Source organism: Melospiza melodia, unplaced genomic scaffold (genome assembly GCF_035770615.1).
Source record: "Melospiza melodia melodia isolate bMelMel2 unplaced genomic scaffold, bMelMel2.pri scaffold_334, whole genome shotgun sequence".
Lineage (NCBI taxonomy): Eukaryota > Metazoa > Chordata > Aves > Passeriformes > Passerellidae > Melospiza > Melospiza melodia.
This window is the reverse complement of record NW_026948653.1, coordinates 37,561-58,117: the sequence shown is the minus strand read 5'-3', so window position 1 is coordinate 58,117 and position 20,557 is coordinate 37,561. Positions and strand designations below refer to the sequence as shown.

The 20,557-nt window shown below is 48.2% G+C and overlaps 1 protein-coding gene across 1 annotated transcript; it reads left to right on the top strand.

Moving 5' to 3' along the window:
* The first annotated feature begins 174 nt into the window (after positions 1 to 174).
* On the top strand, positions 175 to 20,557 carry LOC134434214 (2-acylglycerol O-acyltransferase 2-B-like). The gene is given in 8 exon segments (XM_063182889.1): positions 175 to 182; positions 3,111 to 3,259; positions 5,547 to 5,725; positions 8,090 to 8,150; positions 8,153 to 8,293; positions 9,242 to 9,413; positions 15,097 to 15,296; positions 20,185 to 20,557. Coding segments are annotated over 8 exon segments (1,077 nt in total). The 3' UTR covers positions 20,352 to 20,557.

Here is a 20,557-nt window from a genome sequence, read left to right as displayed (position 1 = left end):
ATCCAGTTCATCCCAGTTCATCCCAGGGCCTCCCAGTGTTCGCACAAGCCCCGCCCTTTGCACAAGCCCCGCCCCTTCATGCACGGAACCCATTAAGCCCCGCCCATTCCCATATGTGGTCACCCAAGCCCGCCCATTCATGCATTAACCACTAAGCCCCGCCCATTCCCATATATGGCCATGTAAACCCCGCCCCCTTTATCACTGTGATCCCACAGGCCCCGCCCCTCTCCGCCAGGCCCCGCCCCTTCACGCATTTAACCAAGTAAGCCCCGCCCATTCCCATATATGGCTGTCTAAGCCCCGCCCCTTTGTTATCTTCATCGCGCAAAGCCCCGCCCCTCGCTCCAGGCCACGCCCCCTCCCCTTTCCCCCCCTTTCCCACCCCGAAATTGCCCAAAATCGCCCCAAATTCCCCCTGGGAGGGGGCGGGGCCGCCCCACTTCAAACCAGTGGCTCCCAGTGACCCCTCCCCCACTCCCAGCGACCCCTCCCCCACCTCCAGCGACCCCTCCCCCACTCCCAGCGACCCCTCCCCACTCCCAGCGACCCCTCCCCCATTCCAGTTCAAACCAGTGGCTCCCAGTAAGTCTCAACCTCCTCTCCCAGTAACCCCCCAGACCCCCTCGAGACCCCCCCAAAATCCCCTTTAAACCTCCCCAAACCCCCTCGGGACCCCCCAAAATCCCCTCAAACCCCCTCGGGACCCCCAAATCCCCTCGGGACCCCCCAAATCCCCTCGGGACCCCCAAAATCCCCCCCAAAATCCCCTTTAAACCTCCCTCAAACCCCCTCGGGACCCCAAAATCCCCTCAAACCCCCTCGGGACCCCCCAAATCCCCTCGGGACCCCCAAAATCCCCCCAAAATCCCCTTTAAACCTCCCCAAATCCCCCCCAAACCCCCTCGGGACCCCCCAAAATCCCCCCCAAACCCTCTCAGGACCCCCCAAACCCCCTCGGCACCCTCAAAATCCCCCCAAATCCCCTTTAAACCTCCCCAAATCCCCCCTAAACCTTCTCAGGACCCCCCAAAATCCCCCCCAAACCCTCTCAGGACCCCCCAAACCCCTCGGCACCCTCAAAATCCCCCCAAAATCCCCTTTAAACCTCCCCAAATCCCCCCTAAACCCTCTCAGGATCCCCCCCAAATTCCCCCATAACCCCATCAAGACCCCCCAAATCCCCTCAGACCCCCAAAATCCCCCCATAACCCCACTAAATCCCCCTTAAACCTCCCCAAATCCCCCCTAAACCCTCTCAGGACCCCCAAAATCCCTCAAACCCTCTCAAGATCCCCCCTAAACCCCCTCGGGACCCCCAAAATCCCCCCCAAACCCTCTCAACACCCCCAAATCCCCCTAAAACGTTTCAGGACCCCCCCCAAACCCCTCGGGACCCCCCAAAATCCCCTCAAATCCCCTTTAAACCTCCCCAAATCCCCCCCTAAACCCTCTCAGGACCCCCCAAACCCCCCCAAAATCCCTTTAAACCTCCCAAATCCCCCCTAAACCCCTCAAGACCCCCCCCAAATCCCCCCTAAACCCTATCAAGACCCCCTAAACCGCCCTAACCCTTCTCAGGACCCCCAAACCCCCTCAGGACCCCCAAACCCCTCAAATTCCCCTTTAAACCTCCCCAAATCCCCCCTAAACCCTCTCAGGACCCCAAAATCCCCCCTCAAACCCTCTCGGGACCCCCCAAACCCTCTCAGGACCCCCAAAATCCCCCTCAAACCCTCTCAGGACCCCCCCTAAACCCCCAAAATCCCCTTTAAACCTCCCCAAATCCCCTTAAACCCCCTCGGGACCCCCAAAATCCCCCTCAAACCCTCTCAGGACCCCCCCAAATATCCCCAAATCCCCCTAAATCCCTTTAAACCTCCCCAAATCCCCCTAAACCCCCTCAAGACCCCCCAAATCCCCCCTGAACAGTTTCAGGACCCCCCAAAATCCCCCTAAACCTCCTCGAGACCCCCCTAAGCCCCTTCAGGACCCCCCAAAATCCCCCCAAACCCCCTCGGGACCCCCCAAATCCTCTCAAATCCCCTTTAAACCTCCCCAAAATCTCCCCTAAACCCCCTCGGGACCCCAAAATCCCCTCAAACCCTCTCAGGACCCCCCCAAATATCCCCAAATCCCCCCTAAATCCCCTTTAAACCTCCCCAAATCCCCCCTAAACCCCCTCAGAACCCCAAAATCCCCCCAAACCCTCTCAAGATCCCCCTAAAGCCCTCGGGACCCCCAAAATCCCCCCATAACCCCACTAAATCCCCCTTACACCTCCCCAAATCCCCCCTAAACCCTCTCAGGACCCCCAAATCCCCCTTCAAACCCTCTCGGGACCCCCAAACCCTCTCAGGACCCCCCAAAATCCCCCTCAAACCCTCTCAGGACCCCCCCTAAACCCCCCAAAATCCCCTTTAAACCTCCCCAAATCCCCCTAAACCCCCTCGGGACCCCCAAAATCCCCCTCAAACCCTCTCAGGACCCCCCCAAATATCCCCAAATCCCCCCTAAACCCCCCAAGACCCCCCCAAATCCCCCCCAAACCCCCTCAACACCCCCCAAATCCCCCCTAAAACGTTTCAGGACCCCCCCCCCAAACCCCCTCGGGACCCCCCCAAAATCCCCTCAAATCCCCTTTAAACCTCCCCAAATCCCCCCCAAACCCCCTCGGGACCCCCCAAAATCCCCCCCAAATCCCCTTTAAACCTCCCCAAATCCCCCCTAAACCCCTCAAGACCCCCCCCAAATCCCCCCCTAAACCCTCTCAAGACCCCCCCCAAATCCCCCCTAAACCCTATCAAGACCCCCCCTAAACCGCCCTAACCCTTCTCAGGACCCCCCAAATCCCCCCTAAACCGTTTCAGGACCCCCCAAACCCCCTCAAATCCCCTTTAAACCTCCCCAAATCCCCCCCAAACCCCCTCAACACCCCCCGAAATCCCCCCTAAACCGTTTCAGGACCCCTCAAACCCCCTCGGGACCCCCAAAATCCCCCCCAAACCCTCTCGGGACCCCCCAAATCCCCCCTAAACCCCCTCAAGACCCCCCCAAATCCCCCCTAAGCCCCCTCAAGACCCCCCCAAATCTCCCCTAAACCGTTTCAGGACCCCTCAAACCCCCTCGGGACCCCCCAAAATTCCCCTCCCCAAATCCCCCCCATGGCCCTGCGGAGTTCGCCCCCCTGCGCCTCCCCTGCGGCGCCGCCTGCAGACCCTGGCCGTGCTGCAGTGGGTCTGCTCCTTCCTGCTGCTCGGTGAGCCCCAAAAACCCCCCAAAAACCCCAAAAATGGTCCCCAAAATCCCCCCAAAAGGGTCCCCAAAACCCCCCAAAAGGGTCCCCAAAACCCCCAAAAAGGGTCCCCAAAACTCCCAAAAGGGTCCCCAAAACCCCCCAAAAAGGGTCCCAAAACCCCCCAAAAATGGTCCCCAAAACCCCCCAAAAGGGTCCCCAAAATCCCCCCGCCCCCCTTGGATCCCCCACTTTGTACCCCAAAGTTCTTCAGGGCAGCCCTGAGCGATTTTCCCCGAAAATTTGGGGATTTTGGGGTTTTGGGGGGATTTTGGAGACTTTTGGGGGGAATTTGGGGAGGTTTTGAGGGATTTTGGGGAGGTTTCCGGGGATTTTGGGGAGATTTTGGGGGGATTTTGGGGGGTTTGGGGTGATTTTGGGGAGGTTTTGGGGAGATTTGGAAAGATTTGGGGAGGTTTTGGGGAGGTTTTGGGTGATTTTGGGGTGATTTTGGGGATTTTGGGGAGGTTTTGGGGGGATTTGGGGAGATTTGGGGGGAATTTTGGGGAGAATTTTGGGGGATTTGTGGGGTTTACATACGTGTAAATACACATATATGTAAGGTGTACAGCAACATTTATAAATCTGTATTTCTAACACCTTAACAGAACCCAATATCTGATAATCAATAACCAATCGATCACTATCGATCCCAGGCCAGCTGTGCACGCTGCTGTCCATGCTGATACACACACACTTAAATAAATATACATATATACATATATATATATATAATTTTTTTATATATACACATCAATATTTACATATCGGGATCTATAACCCAATAACCATCACCAATAGCTGCTAATCGATAACCAATCGATCACTATCGATCCGCAGGCCAGCTGTGCACGCTGCTGTTCGTGCTCTTACACACACCTGTATATATACCCATATATATACATACACATATATATGTACGTAGATACATATAAATAAATATATATTTAAATATATATATCTCAGTATTTCCAAATCGGGATCTTTAACCCAATAAACGATCTCCAATAGCTGCTAATCGATAACCAATCGATCACTATCGATCCGCAGGCCAGCTGTGCACGGTGCTGTCCGTGCTCATACACACACCTGTATATATACCCATATATATATATACATATATATATATCAGTATTACCAAATCGGGATCTCTAACCCAATAACGATCACCAATAGCTGCTAATCGATAACCAATCGATCACTATCGATCGCAGGCCAGCTGTGCACGCTGCTGTTTGTGCTCATACACACACCTGTATATATACCCATAATATATATATATATATATATATATATACATATCAATATTTACATATCGGGATCTCTAACCCAATAACCATCACCAATAGCTGCTAATCGATAACCAATCGATCACTATCGATCCGCAGGCCAGCTGTGCACGCTGCTGTTCGTGCTCTTACACGCATCTATATATACCCATATATATATATATATATATACATATCAATATTTACATATCGGGATCTCTAACCCAATAACGATCACCAATAGCCGCTAATCGATAACCAATCGATCACTATCGATCCGCAGGCCAGCTGTGCACGCTGCTGTTCGTGCTGATACACACACATTTACATATTTATATTTATATTTATATTTATATATACACATCAATATTTACATATTGGGATCTATAACCCAATAACGATCTCCAATAGCCGCTAATCGATAACCAATCGATCACTATCGATCCGCAGGCCAGCTGTGCATGCTGCTGTTCATGCTGATACACACACCTGTATATATACCATATATATACATACACATATATATGTACATAGATACATATAAATAAATATATATTTATATATATATCTCAGTATTTCCAAGTCGGGATCTCTAACCCAATAACGATCACCAATAGCTGCTAATCGATAACCAATTGATCACTATCGATCCGCAGGCCGGCTGTGCACGCTGCTGTTGTGCTCATACCCCCACATTTACATAAACATATTTATATTTATATTTATATATACACATCAATATTTCCATATCGGGATCTATAACCCAATAACGATCTCCAATAGCCGCTAATCGATAACCAATCGATCACTATCGATCGCAGGCCAGCTGTGCACGGTGCTGTCCGTGCTCATACACACACCTGTATATATACCCATATATATATACATATATATATATCAGTATTACCAAATCGGGATCTCTAACCCAATAACCATCACCAATAGCCGCTGATCGATACCCAATCGATCACTATCGATCCCAGGCCAGCTGTGCACGCTGCTGTTCGTGCTGGCGCTCCGCGGCCCGCTCTGGCTGCCCGCGCTGCTCTACGGGCTGTGGCTGCTGGCGGACCGCGACACGCCGCGCCGCGGGGGGCGCCCGAGCGCCTGGGTGCGCGCCTGGCCCGTCTGGAACCACTTCCGGGACTACTTCCCCATCTCGGTGATCCTCGGGGGAAAATGGCGGGCGGGGTTTGGGGGGGATTCTGAGGGGATTTTGGGGGTCTATGAGGGGATTTTGGGGGTTTGGGTTCCTGAGAGGAGTTTTGGGGGGATTCAGGGGGGTTTGGGGGTCTCTGGAGGACCGGGACACGCCTGGGTGCGCGCCTGGCCCGTCTGGAACCACTTCCGGGACTACTTCCCCATCTCGGTGATCTTCAGGGGAAAATGGCGGGAAATGGGGGTTTGGGGAAAATTCTGAGGGGATTTTGGGGGTTCCGTGGGTCCCAGTGTGGCATTTAGGGGTTTTGGGGTCTCTAAATGGAGTTTTGGGGGGAATTTTTGGGGTCCCTGGATGGGGTTTGGGGGTCTCTGGAGGACCGGGACACGCCTGGGTGCGCGCCTGGCCCGTCTGGAACCACTTCCGGGACTACTTCCCCATCTCGGTGATCCTCGGGGAAAATGGGGTTTGGGGAAAATTCTGAGGGGATTTTGGGGGTTTGGGGTTCCTGAAGGGAGTTTTAGGGGGGTTTTGGGAGGTTTTGAGGGGATTTTGGGAGGTTTTGGGGGAATTTAGGGGGGTTTGGGGGGTCTCTGGAGGACCGGGACACGCCTGGGTGCGCGCCCGGCCCGTCTGGAACCACTTCCGGGACTACTTCCCCATCTCGGTGATCCTCGGGGGAAATGGCGTTTGAGGGGAATTCTGAGGGGATTTTGGGGGTCTATGAGGGGATTTTGGGGTTTCTGGTTCCTGAGAGGAGTTTTGGGGGGATTTAGGGGGGTTTGGGGGGATTTTGGGGGGGTTTGGGGGTCTCTGGAGGACCGGGACACGCCTGGGTGCGCGCCTGGCCCGTCTGGAACCACTTCCGGGACTACTTCCCCATCTCGGTGATCCTCGGGAAAATGGGGTTTGGGGAAAATTCTGAGGGGATTTTGGGGGTTTGGGGTTCCTGAAGGGAGTTTTGGGGGGGGTTTGGGAGGTTTTGAGGGATTTTGGGAGGTTTTGGGGGAATTTAGGGGGGTTTGGGGGTCTCTGGAGGACCGGGACACGCCTGGGTGCGCGCCTGGCCCGTCTGGAACCACTTCCGGGACTACTTCCCCATCTCGGTGATCCTCGGGGGAAAATGGCGGGGGTTTGGGGGGAATTCTGAGGGGATTTTGGGGGTTTGGGGTCTCTAAATGGAGTTTTGGGGGAATTTTTGGGGTCCCTGGATGGGGTTTGGGGGGGGTCTCTGGAGGACCGGGACACGCCTGGGTGCGCGCCCGGCCCGTCTGGAACCACTTCCGGGACTACTTCCCCATCTCGGTGATCCTCGGGGAAAATGGGGTTTGGCGAAAATTCTGAGGGGATTTTGGGGGTTTGGGGTTCCTGAAGGGAGTTTTAGGGGGGTTTTGGGAGGTTTTGAGGGGATTTTGGGAGGTTTTGGGGGAATTTAGGGGGGTTTGGGGGTCTCTGGAGGACCGGGACGCGCCTGGGTGCGCGCCGGCCCGTCTGGAACCACTTCCGGGACTACTTTCCCATCTCGGTGATCCTCGGGGAAAATGGGGTTTGGGGAAAATTCTGAGGGGATTTTGGGGTTTGGGGTTCCTGAAGGGAGTTTTAGGGGGGTTTTGGGAGGTTTTGAGGCGATTTTGGGAGGTTTTGGGGAATTTAGGGGGGTTTGGGGGTCTCTGGAGGACCGGGACACGCCTGGGTGCGCGCCTGGCCCGTCTGGAACCACTTCCGGGACTACTTCCCCATCTCGGTGATCCTCGGGGAAAATGGGGTTTGGGGAAAATTCTGAGGGGATTTTGGGGGGTTTGGGGTTCCTGAAGGGAGTTTTGGGGGGGTTTTGGGAGGTTTTGAGGGGATTTTGGGAGGTTTTGGGGGGATTGAGGGGGGTTTGGGGGTCTCTGGAGGACCGGGACACGCCTGGGTGCGCGCCTGGCTCGTCTGGAACCACTTCCGGGACTACTTCCCCATCTCGGTTATCCTCAGGGGAAAATGGCGGGAAACGGGATTTTGGGGGCATTTCTGGGGCTTTCTGAGGGGATTTTGGGGGTTTCGTGGGTCCCAGTGTGGATTTTAGGGGGATTTGGGCTTCCTGAGGGGAGTTTTGGGGGGATTTTGGGAGGTTTTAGGGGGATTTAGGGGGTTTGGGGGTCTCTGGAGGACCGGGACACAAACCCCCCCCCCAAAATTCAAAATAAAACTCCCCGAGGACCCCTACATGCCGCTCTAAACCACAAAAATCCCTTAAAATCCCTAAAAATCGCCAAAAATTCTCCAAAAAATCCCCCCAAATTCCCAAGAACCTCCAAAAAAACCCCCAGAATTTCCCCAGAAAACCCTGAATAAATTAAAAAAAAAAACAAACAATTTTTGCAGCTGATCCGAACGGTGCCACTGGACCCCGGGCGCAATTACGTGTTCGGGTTCCACCCTCACGGGGTTTGGCCGCCGGAGCCTTCGGGAATTTCTGCACCGAGGCCACCGGGTTCGGGCGCCTCTTCCCGGGGCTGCAGCCGCGGCTGCTGACGCTGCCCTGCTGGTTCCGCCTGCCGCTTTTCCGGGATTACGCCATGGCCGGCGGTGAGAAAGGGCTAAATTTGCATATATTTGCATAAAGTTAGCATATATTTAAATATCCAAACAGTTCAGTTACATAGAAAATGTCCTGGGGGCTTTGGGCTGACGCTGCCCTGCCGGCGGTGAGAAAGGATTCAAATTTGCATAAATTTGCATAAATTTACATAAATTTACATATCCCAATAGTTCAGTTAAATAGAAAATGTCCTGTGGACTTTGGGTTGACGCTGCCTTGCTGATTCTGCCTGCCCCTCTTCAGAGACTATGCTATGGCCAGTGGTGAGAAAAGAGTTAAATTAAAATAAAATATAAATTAAGGAAGTTGGAAGTATAATTTTTAAATTTTTTTTATTTTACTCTCCCCAGTTTTTTGATTTTTGGGTTCCCCCATCCAGGCCTGGTTTCTTCGGAGGCCTCGAGCCTGGAGCACCTCCTGGCCGGGCCTGGGGTTTGGAATAATTCCAAATTTGAATTGAATAATTTCCAAATTTGAAATATTTCAAATTCAAAACCCAAATTCTGATTTTCTTTCCCACTAATTCTCATTTTTTCCCCCCCAAAATTCCGATTTTCCAAGCCTGGTTTCCTCAGAGGCCTTGAGCCTGGAGCACCTCCTGGCCATGCCGGGGTTCTGAATAATCCCAATTTTTTCCCCTCTAATTCCGAATTTTTTTCCCCTTTATTTCTGATTTTTTTTTCCTTTAATTCTGATTATTTTCCCTTTATTTCCGATTTTTCTCCCTTTATTTCTGAATTTTTTCCACTTTATTTCTGCATTTCCAGGCACGGTTTCCTCAGAGGCCTCAAACCTGGAGCACCTCCTGGCCAGGCCCAGGGTTCTCAATAATTCCCAATTTTTTCCCCTCTAATTCCCAATTTTTTTCCCCTTTAATTCTGATTTTTTTTCTCCTTTATTTCTGAATTTTTTCCACTTTATTTCTTTATTTCCAGGCCTGGTTTCGTCGGAGGCCTCGAGCCTGGAGCACCTCCTGGCGGGCCCCGGCGGCCTCGTGGCCGTGATCGCCCTGGGCGGGCCCCCGGAGGCGCTCGAGGCCCGGCCGGGGGCGCTGCGGCTGCAGCTGCTGCGCAGGACGGGCTTCGTCAGGATCGCCCTCAAATACGGGTGGGATTTTGGGGTGATAAATGGGGATTTTGGGGCAAAAATGGGGATTTTGGGGTGATAATCTGGGATTTTGGGGGGGGTCCCTGGAGGCGCGGCCGGGGGCGCTGCGGCTGCGGCTGCTGCGCAGGACGGGCTTCGTCAGGATCGCCCTCAAATCCGGGTGGGATTTTGGGGCAAAATCGGGATTTTGGGGGAGAAATGAGGATTTTGGTGTCTTAAATGGGGGATTTGGGGAGAGAAATGGGGAATTTGGGGTAATAATTAGGGATTTTAGGGGGTTTTGGGGTCGGTTTTGGGGTGTTAAATGGGCATTTTGCGGTCCGTGTGGGGAGGGGTTTTGGGGTGGGAAATGGAAGATTTGGAGGGATATCTCAGGGATTTTGGGGGATAAATGTGGATTTTGGGGTGACAAATGTTGATTTTGTGGCAGAAGTAATGATTTTGGGGTGGTTTAGGGGTGATAATTTGGGATTTTGGGGGGATTTGAGGGGATTTTGGGGTTCCTGGAGGCCCGGCCGGGGGCGCTGCGGCTGCTGCGCAGGACGGGCTTCGTCAGGATCGCCCTCAAATCCGGGTGGGATTTTGGGGCAAAATGGGGATTGTGGGGGAGAAATGAGGATTTTGGTGTCTTAAATGGGGATTGGGGAGAGAAATGGGGATTTTGGGGTGGTTTTGGGGTGATAATTTGGGATTTTGGGGTCGGTTTTGGGGTGGTAAATGGGCATTTTGCGGTCCGTGAGGGGAGGGGTTTTGGGGTGGGAAATGGAAGATTTGGAGGGATATCTCAGGGATTTTGGGGGATAAATGTGGATTTTGGGGTGACAAATGTTGATTTTGTGGCAGAAGTAATGATTTTGGGGTGGTTTTGGGGTGATAATTTGGGATTTTGGGGGGATTTGAGGGGATTTTGGGGGTCCCTGGAGGCCCGGCCGGGGGCGCTGCGGCTGCTGCGCAGGACGGGCTTCGTCAGGATCGCCCTCAAATCCGGGTGGGATTTTGGGGCAAAATCGGGATTGTGGGGGAGAAATGGGGATTTGGGGGTGTTAAATGGGGGATTTGGGGAAAGAAATGGGGATTTTGGGGTGGTTTTGGGGTGATAATTTGGGATTTTGGGGTCGGTTTTGGGGTGGTAAATGAGCATTTTGCGGTCCGTGAGGGGAGGGGTTTTGAGGTGGGAAATGGAAGATTTGGAGGGATATCTCAGGGATTTGAGGGGATAAATGTGGATTTTGGGTGATAAATGGAGATTTTGGAGCAGAAATCATGATTTTGGGGTGTTTTAGGGGTGATAATTTGGGATTTTGGGGGGATTTGAGGGGATTTTGGGGTTCCTGGAGGCCCGGCCGGGGGCGCTGTGGCTGCTGCGCAGGACGGGCTTCGTCAGGATCGCCCTCAAATCCGGGTGGGATTTTGGGGCAAAATCGGATTTTGGAGCAGAAATGGGGATTTTGGTGTCGTAAATGGGGGATTTGGGGAGAGAACTCGGGATTTTGGGGTGGTTTTGGGGGTGATAATTAGGGATTTTGGTGTCGGTTTTGGGGTGGTAAATGAGCATTTTGCGGTCCATGAGGGGAGGGGTTTTGAGGTGGGAAATGGAAGATTTGGAGGGATATCTCAGGGATTTTGGGGGATAAATGTGGATTTTGGGGTGACAAATGTTGATTTTGTGGCAGAAGTAATGATTTTGGGGTGGTTTAGGGGTGATAATTTGGGATTTTGGGGGGATTTGAGGGGATTTTGGGGTCCCTGGAGGCCCGGCCGGGGGCGCTGCGGCTGCTGCGCAGGACGGGCTTCGTCAGGATCGCCCTCAAATCCGGGTGGGATTTTGGGGCAAAATCGGGATTTTGGAGCAGAAATGGGGATTTTGGTGTCGTAAATGGGGGATTTGGGGAGAGAATTCGGGATTTTGGGGGTGGTTTTGGGGTGATAATTAGGGATTTTGGTGTCGGTTTTGGGGTGGTAAATGAGCATTTTGCGGTCCATGAGGGGAGGGGTTTTGAGGTGGGAAATGGAAGATTTGGAGGGATATCTCAGGGATTTTGGGGGATAAATGTGGATTTTGGGGTGACAAATGTTGATTTTGTGGCAGAAGTAATGATTTTGGGGTGGTTTTGGGGTGATAATTTGGGATTTTGGGGTCGGTTTTGGGGTGGTAAATGGGCATTTTGCGGTCCGTGAGGGGAGGGGTTTTGAGGTGGGAAATGGAAGATTTGGAGGATATATCAGGGATTTGGGGTGATAAATGTGGATTTTGGGGTGATAAATGGGGATTTTGGGGCAGAAATTGGGATTTTTGGGGTCCCTGAGGGGAATTCGGGGGATAAATTGGGATTTTGGGGGGATTTGGGGGGGTAAATGGGCATTTTGCGGTCCGTGAGGGGAGGGGTTTTAGGGGTGATAAATGGGGATTTTGGGCGGAAATGGGGCATTTTCAGGGGGATTTTTTGGGGTTCCTCTAGGGGAATGTTGGGATTATCTAAAGGGCGATTTAGAGAAGGGATTTTGGGGTTTTTCAAGTGGAATTTTCGGGAAGGGATTTGGGATTTCCAGGAGAAATTTTTGGGGTTCCAAAGTGGGACTGTAGGAAGGGATTTGGGGTCTCCAATGAGGAAATTTTGGGGTTCCTAAAGAAGGATTTTGGGTTCTTTTAAGGGGATTTTTTGGGGAAAGGATTTGGGATTTGCAATGAGGATTTTTTGGGGTCCCTCAAGGGTAATTTTCAGGAAGGGATTTGGGGTTTCCAGAGGGGATTTTGGGGCTCCCAGAGTGGGATTTGGGGTCTCCAATGTGGAATTTTTGGGGTTCCTAAAGGGAGATTTTGGGTTCTTTTAAGGGGGATTTTGGGTTTTTCAAGTGGAATTTTCAGGAAGGGATTTGGGGTTTCCAGGAGGAATTTTTGGGGTTCCAAAGTGGGACTGTAGGAAGGGATTTTGGGTCTCCAATGAGGAATTTTTGGGGTTCCTAAAGAGGGGGATTGGGTTCTTTTAAGGGGGATTTTGGGGAAGGGAATTGGGGTCCTTAAAGGGGAATTTGGGATTTTCAGAGGGGATTTTTTTGGGGTCCCTCAAGGGGAATTTTCAGGAAGGGATTTGGGATTTCCAGGAGGAATTTTTGGGGTTCCAAAGTGGGACTGTAGGAAGGGATTTGGGGTCTCCAATGAGGAATTTTTGGGGTTCCTCAAGGGGATTTTGGGGAAGGGATTTGGGATTTCCAGGAGGGATTTTTGGGGTGCCTCAAAGGGAAATTTTGGGAAGGGATTTGGGATTCCCAGAGTGGAATTTCTGGGGTTCCCAAAGGGAAATTTGGGGAAGGGATTTGGGATTTCCAGTGGGGATTTTTTGGGGTTCCTCTGGAGGAATTTTGGGATTTCTAAAGGGCGATTTAGAGAAGGGATTTTGGCGTTTTTCAAGTGGAATTTCTGGGCAGGGATTTGGGATTTCCAGGAGGAATTTTTGGGGTTCCAAAGTGGGACTGTAGGTAGGCATTTGGGGTCTCCAATGAGGAATTTTTGGGGTTCCTAAAGAGGGGGATTGGGTTCTTTTAAGGGGGATTTTTTTGGGGAAGGGATTTGGGATTTGCAATGAGGATTTTTTGGGGTCCCTCAAGGGTAATTTTCAGGAAGGGATTTGGGGTTTCCAGAGGGGATTTTGGGGCTCCCAGAGTGGGATTTGGGGTCTCCAATGTGGAATTTTTGGGGTTCCTAAAGGGAGATTTCGGGTTCTTTTAAGGGGGATTTTGGGGTTCTTAAAGTGGAATTTTCAGGAAGGGATTTGGGGTTTCCAGGAGGAATTTTTGGGGTTCCAAAGTGGGACTGTAGGAAGGGATTTTGGGTCTCCAATGAGGAATTTTTGGGGTTCCTAAAGAGGGGGATTGGGTTCTTTTAAGGGGGATTTTGGGGAAGGGAATTGGGGTCCTTAAAGGGGAATTTGGGATTTTCAGAGGGGATTTTTTGGGGTCCCTCAAGGGAATTTTCAGGAAGGGATTTGGGGTTTCCAGGAGGAATTTTTGGGTTCCAAAGTGGGACTGTAGGAAGGCATTTGGGGTCTCCAATGTGGAATTTTTGGGGTTCCTCAAGGGGGAATTTTGGGGAAGGGATTTGGGATAAATGAGGATTTTTGGGCTTCCTCCAGGGGAATTTTGGGGAAGGGATTGGGATTTCCAGGAGGGATTTTTGGGCTTCCTCAAGGGAATTTTTGGGAAGGGATTTGGGATTTCTAGGAGGGATTTTTTGGAGTTCCTCTGGAGGAATTTTGGGATTTCTAAAGGGAGATTTAGAGAAGGGATTTTGGGGTTTTTCAAGTGGAATTTCTGGGCAGGGATCCTCCCTTCCGAGTGGGATTTTGGCATTTCCAAATCGCGATTTTGGGCGTTTCCAGTGGGAATTTCGAGCTGAAATTTTGCACGAAGCCCCATGACAAGCTCCTAAATGTTTCTGACCCCCCAAATTTTCCTTTCAGCACGCCGCTGGTGCCCGTGTTCAGCTTTGGGGAGAACGAGCTGTTCCCGCAGGCGCCTCCAGGGGAAGGGATTTGGGGTTTCCAGAGGGGATTTTGGGGCTCCCAGGGTGGGATTTGGGGTCTCCAATGTGGAATTTTTGGGGTTCCTAAAGGGAGATTTTGGATTCTTTTAAGGGGGATTTTGGGGTTCTTAAAGTGGAATTTTTGGGAAGGGATTTGGGGTTTCCAGGAGGAATTTTTGGGGGTTCCAAAGTGGGACTGTAGGAAGGGATTTGGGGTCTCCAATGAGGAATTTTTGGGGTTCCTCAAGGGGATTTTGGGGAAGGGATTTGGGATTTGCAATGAGGATTTTTTGGGGTCCCTCAAAGGTAATTTTCAGGAAGGGATTTGGGGTTTCCAGAGGGGATTTTTGGGGCTCCCAGGGTGGGATTTGGGGTCTCCAATGTGGAATTTATGGGGTTCCTAAAGAGGGGGTTTGGGTTCTTTTAAGGGGGATTTTGGGGTTCTTAAAGTGGAATTTTCAGGAAGGGATTTGGGATTTCCAGGAGGAATTTTTGGGGTTCCAAAGTGGGACTGTAGGAAGGGATTTGGGGTCTCCAATGAGGAATTTTTGGGGTTCCTAAAGAGGGGGATTGGGTTCTTTTAAGGGGGATTTTGGGGAAGGGAATTGGGGTCCTTAAAGGGGAATTTGGATTTTCAGAGGGGATTTTTTGGGATTCCTCAAGGGGAATTTTCAGGAAGGGATTTGGGATTTCCAGGAGGAATTTTTGGGGTTCCAAAGTGGGATTGTAGGAAGGGATTTGGGGTCTCCAATGAGGAATTTTTGGGGTTCCTCAAGGGGATTTTGGGGAAGGGATTTGGGATTTGCAATGAGGATTTTTGGGCTTCCTCCAGGGGGAATTTTGGGGAAGGGATTTGGGATTTGCAATGAGGATTTTTGGGCTTCCTCCAGGGGGAATTTTGGGGAAGGGATTTGGGATTTCCAGGAGGGATTTTTTGGGGTTCCTCTAGGGGAATTTTAGGATTTCTAAAGGGGGATTTAGAGAAGGGATTTTGGCGTTTTTCAAGTGGAATTTCTGGGCAGGGATTTGCCATTCCGAGTGGGATTTTTGGCGTTTCCAAATCGCGATTTTGGCCGTTTCCAGTGGGAATTTCGAGCTGAAATTTTGCACGAAGCACCATGACAAGCTCCTAAATGTTTCTGACCCCCCAAATTTTCCTTTCAGCACGCCGCTGGTGCCCGTGTTCAGCTTTGGGGAGAACGAGCTGTTCCCGCAGGTGCCCAACCCGCCGGGCTCGCGGCTGCGGCGGCTGCAGGGGCGGCTGCAGCGGCTCATGGGGGTGGCGCTGCCGCTGTTCCACGCCCGCGGCGTCTTCCAGTACAGCTGGGGGCTGCTGCCCTTCCGCCGGCCCATCCACACCGTGGGTGAGAGCAAAAACAGCCCGAAATTTGGGGGGAAACAAAAAAAACCCCGTGAAAAACGGTGGAGGTTGGGCGGAGATATGGGGGAAAATTGGGGTAAAAGTCGAGAAAAAAAACGCAAAAAATTGGGGTAAAAGCATAAAAAAATTGGGGAAAAAATTGAAGTAATTGGGGGGAAAGATTGGAAAGTACAGGTAAAAAATTGCAGGAATTTGGGGAAAAAAACAAAAAAAACCCCGTGAAAAACGGTGGAGGTTGGGCGGAGATATGGGGAAAAAATCAGGGAAAATTGGGGTAAAAGTTGAGAAAAAAACCCCAAAAAATTGGGAGGAAAGATAGGAATGTACAGGGAAAAAAAATCCAGAAATTTGGGGGAAAAGGGAATTTGGGGAAAAAAAAATGAAATAAATGGTGAAAAGCACAAAAAATAGGAAAAAAAGTGAAAAAAAATTGGGGAAAAATCAGCGAATTTTGGGTAAATGTCCCCATTTTCCAGTACAGCTGGGGGCTGCTGCCCTTCCGCCGGCCCATCCACACCGTGGGTGAGAGAAAAAACAGCCCGAAATTTGGGGAGAAACAAAAAAAACCCCGTGAAAAACGGTGGAGGTTGGGCGAAGATATGGGGAAAAATTGGGGTAAAAGTTGAGAAAAAAACCCCAAAAAATTGGGAAAAGAATGTAAAGAAATTGGGGGGAAAGATGGGAAAGTACAGGGAAAAAAATCCGGGAATTTGGAAAAAAAAAACGGTGAAAAAATCTGGAAATTTGGTGAAAAAATGATAAAAAATTGGGAAAAAAACCCCAAAAATTGGGGAAAAACAAAAAAAAACCCCGTGAAAAATGGTGGAGGTTGGGCGGAGATATGGGGAAAAAATCAGGGAAAATTGGTAAAAATGTGGGGAAAAAAACTCAAAAAATTGGGAAAAAATGTAAAGAAATTGGGGGGAAAGACAGGAAAGTACAGGGAAAAAATTGCAGGAATTTGGGGAAAAAAACAAAAAAAACCCCGTGAAAAAATACGGAAATTTGGAAAAAAATTTGAGAAAAAACCCCAAAAAATTGGGGGCAAAAAGCCGAAAAAATTGGGAAAAAATGTAAAGAAATTGGGGGGAAAGATGGGAAAGTACAGGGAAAAAAATTGCAGGAATTTGGGGAAAAAAAACAAAAAAAACCCCGTGAAAAATGGTGGAGGTTGGGCGGAGATATGGGGAAAAAATCAGGGAAAATTGGGGTAAAAGTTGAGAAAAAAACCCCAAAAAATTGGGAGGAAAGATAGGAATGTACAGGGAAAAAAATCCAGAAATTTGGGGAAAAAGGGAATTTGGGAAAAAAATGAAATAAATGGTGAAAAGCACAAAAAATAGGAAAAAAAGTGAAAAAAAATTGGGGAAAAATCAGCGAATTTTGGGTAAATGTCCCCATTTTCCAGTACAGCTGGGGGCTGCTGCCCTTCCGCCGGCCCATCCACACCGTGGGTGAGAGGAAAAACAGCCCGAAATTTGGGGGGGAAACAAAAAAAACCCCGTGAAAAACGGTGGAGGTTGGGCGGAGATATGGGGGAAAAAATCAGGGAAAATTGGGGTAAAAGTCGAGAAAAAAACCCCAAAAAATTGGGAAAAGAATGTAAAGAAATTGGGGGGAAAGATGGGAAAGTACAGGGAAAAAAATCCGGGAATTTGGAAAAAAAAAACGGTGAAAAAATCTGGAAATTTGGTGAAAAAATGATAAAAAATTGGGAAAAAAACCCCAAAAATTGGGGAAAAACAAAAAAAATCCCGTGAAAAATGGTGGAGGTTGGGCGGAGATATGGGGGAAAAAATCAGGGAAAATTGGTAAAAATGTGGGGAAAAAAACTCAAAAAATTGGGAAAAAAATGTAAAGAAAGTGGGGGGAAAGATGGGAAAGTACAGGGAAAAAATTGCAGAAATTTGGGGAAAAAAACAAAAAAAACCCCGTGAAAAAATACGGAAATTTGGAAAAAAATTTGAGAAAAAACCCCAAAAAATTGGGGTCAAAAAGCCGAAAAAATTGGGAAAAAAATGTAAAGAAATTGGGGGGAAAGACAGGAAAGTTCAGGGAAAAAATTCCAGAAATTTGGGGAAAAAACAAAAAAACCCCCGTGAAAAACGGTGGAGGTTGGGCGGAGATATGGGGAAAAAATCAGGGAAAATTGGGGTAAAAGTTGAGAAAAAAACCCCAAAAAATTGGGAGGAAAGATAGGAATGTACAGGGAAAAAAAATCCAGAAATTTGGGGAAAAAGGGAATTTGGGAAAAAAATGAAATAAATGGTGAAAAGCACAAAAAATAGGAAAAAAAGTGAAAAAAAATTGGGGAAAAATCAGCGAATTTTGGGTAAATGTCCCCATTTTCCAGTACAGCTGGGGGCTGCTGCCCTTCCGCCGGCCCATCCACACCGTGGGTGAGAGGAAAAACAGCCCGAAATTTGGGGAGAAACAAAAAAACCCCCGTGAAAAACGGTGGAGGTTGGGCGGAGATATGGGGGAAAAAATCAGGGAAAATTGGGGTAAAAGTTGAGAAAAAAAACGCAAAAAATTGGGGTAAAAGCATAAAAAATTGGAGAAAAAATGTAAAGAATTGGGGGGAAAGATAGGAAAGTAGAGGGAAAAAATTGCAGGAATTTGGGGAAAAAACAAAAAAAAAACCCGTGAAAAAATAAGGAAATTTGGCGAAAAAACGGAAAAAAATCGGGAAAATTGGAAAAAAAATTGAGAAAAAAACCCCAAAAAATTGGGGTCAAAAAGTCCAAAAATTGGGAAAAAAATGTAAAGAAAGTGGGGGGAAAGATGGGAAAGTACAGGGAAAAAAATTGCAGGAATTTGGGGAAAAAAAACAAAAAAAAAACCCCGTGAAAAAATACGGAAATTTGGAAAAAAATTTGAGAAAAAACCCCAAAAAATTGGGGTCAAAAAGCCGAAAAAATTGGGAAAAAAATGTAAAGAAATTGGGGGGAAAGACAGGAAAGTTCAGGGAAAAAATTCCAGAAATTTGGGGAAAAAAACAAAAAAAACCCCGTGAAAAACGGTGGAGGTTGGGCGGAGATATGGGGGAAAAAGGGGGAAAAATTGGGGAAAAAATGCCAAAGTTCAGGGAAAATAAATCCGGGAATTTGGAAAAAAAAACTCGGTGAAAAAATCTGGAAATTTGGTGAAAAAATTGGGAAAAAAACCCAAAAAATTGGGGAAAAACAAAAAAAAACCTGTGAAAAAAAAATGGTGGAGGTTGGGCGGAGATATGGGGAAAAAATCAGGGAAAATTGGTAAAAATGTGGGGAAAAAACCCCAAAAAATTGGGAAAAAATGTAAAGAAATTGGGGGGAAAGATGGGAAAGTACAGGGAAAAAATTGCAGGAATTTGGGGAAAAAAACAAAAAAAACCCCGTGAAAAAATACGGAAATTTGGAAAAAATTTGAGAAAAAACCCAAAAAATTGGGGGCAAAAAGCCGAAAAAATTGGGAAAAAAATGTAAAGAAATTGGGGGGAAAGACAGGAAAGTTCAGGGAAAAAATTCCAGAAATTTGGGGAAAAAAACAAAAAAAAACCCCGTGAAAAACGGTGGAGGTTGGGCGGAGATATGGGGGAAAAAGGGGAAAAAATTGGGGAAAAAATTGGGGAAAAGACGCCAAAGTTCAGGAAAATAAATCCGGGAATTTGGAAAAAAAAACTCGGTGAAAAAATCTGGAAATTTGGTAAAAAATGATAAAAAATTGGGAAAAACAACCCAAAAATTGGGGAAAAACAAAAAAAACCCCGTGAAAAACGGTGGAGGTTGGGCGGAGATATGGGGAAAAAACCCCCCGTAAAAAATGGAAAAACACCCAGAAATTGGGGGCAAAGACAGCAAAGATCAGGGGAAAAATTCAAGGAATTGGGAGGAAAAGGGAATTTGGGAAAAAGCAAGGAAAAAAAAAAAAAACTCGGTGAAAAAAGATCGAAATTTGGCGAAAAAATGGGAAAAATCGGGGAAAAATCAGGGAAAAAAACCCCAAAAAATTGAGGGAAAAGACGCCAAAGTTCAGGGAAAAAATTCCAGGAATTTGGGGGAAAGGGAAATTTGGGAGAAAACAAAAATAACCCAGTGAAAAAATCTGGAAAGCTGGGGAAAAAATGAAATAATTGGGAGGAAAGACAGCAAAGTTCAGGGAAAAATTCCAGAAATTTGGGGAAAAACAAACATAACCCAGTGAAAAAAAGTGGAAATTTGGCAAATTTTAGGCGGTTTTTAATGAGATTTTTGGGTTTTTTTAGCAGGATTTTGGGGGGGGTTTAATGGGATTTTAATGGGATTTTTAATGGGATTTTAATGGGATTTTTTGGGCGTTTTGAATGGGATTTTAATGGGATTTTGGTGTATTTTTAATGGGATTTTTAATGGGATTTTAATGGGATTTTAATGGGATTTTAATGGGATTTTTGGCTGTTTTTGATGGGATTTTTAATGGGATTTTAATGGGATTTTGGGCATTTTTAATGGGATTTTAATGGGATTTTAATGGGATTTTGGGCATTTTTAATGGGATTTTAATGGGATTTTTGGCTGTTTTTAATGGGATTTTAACGGGATTTTTTGGGCTTTTCTCTGGGATTTTTTTATGGGATTTTAATGGGATTTTGATGGGATTTTTAATGGATTTTAATGGGATTTTAATGGGATTTTCGTGGGATTTTCATGGGATTTTGGGTTGTTTTTAATGGGATTTTGATGGGATTTTAATGGGATTTTGGCCATTTTAAATGGGATTTTAACAGTATTTTTGGGGCTCTTCTCTGGGATTGTTTTTGATGGGATTTTGATTGGATTTTAATGGGATTTTGATGGGATTTTAGTGGGATTTTGGTGTATTTTGATGGGATTTTTGTGCATTTTTTGCAGTGGGGGCGCCGCTGGAGCTGCCGCGGGTGCCGAACCCCTCTGAGGATCAGGTTCAGCTCTGGCACCGCCGCTACCGCGAGCGGCTGCGGGAGCTCTTCGAGGAGCACAAGGGCAAATTCGGGGTCCCCCCGAGCGCCGCCTCAGCTTCGTCTGAACCCCAAAAATGAACCCCAAACACCCCAAAAATAACCCCAAAAAAACTGCTAAAAATCCCCAAAAAACCCCCCAAAAAAACCCAAAAAAACACCCCCAAAAAAACCCCAAAAATACCCCAAAAATTTGGGTGAACCCAAAAAAAAACCCAAACAAAAAACCCCAAAAAAGCCAAAAAAAAAACCCCAAAAAACCCCCAAAATCCCCCAAAAATCTGCAA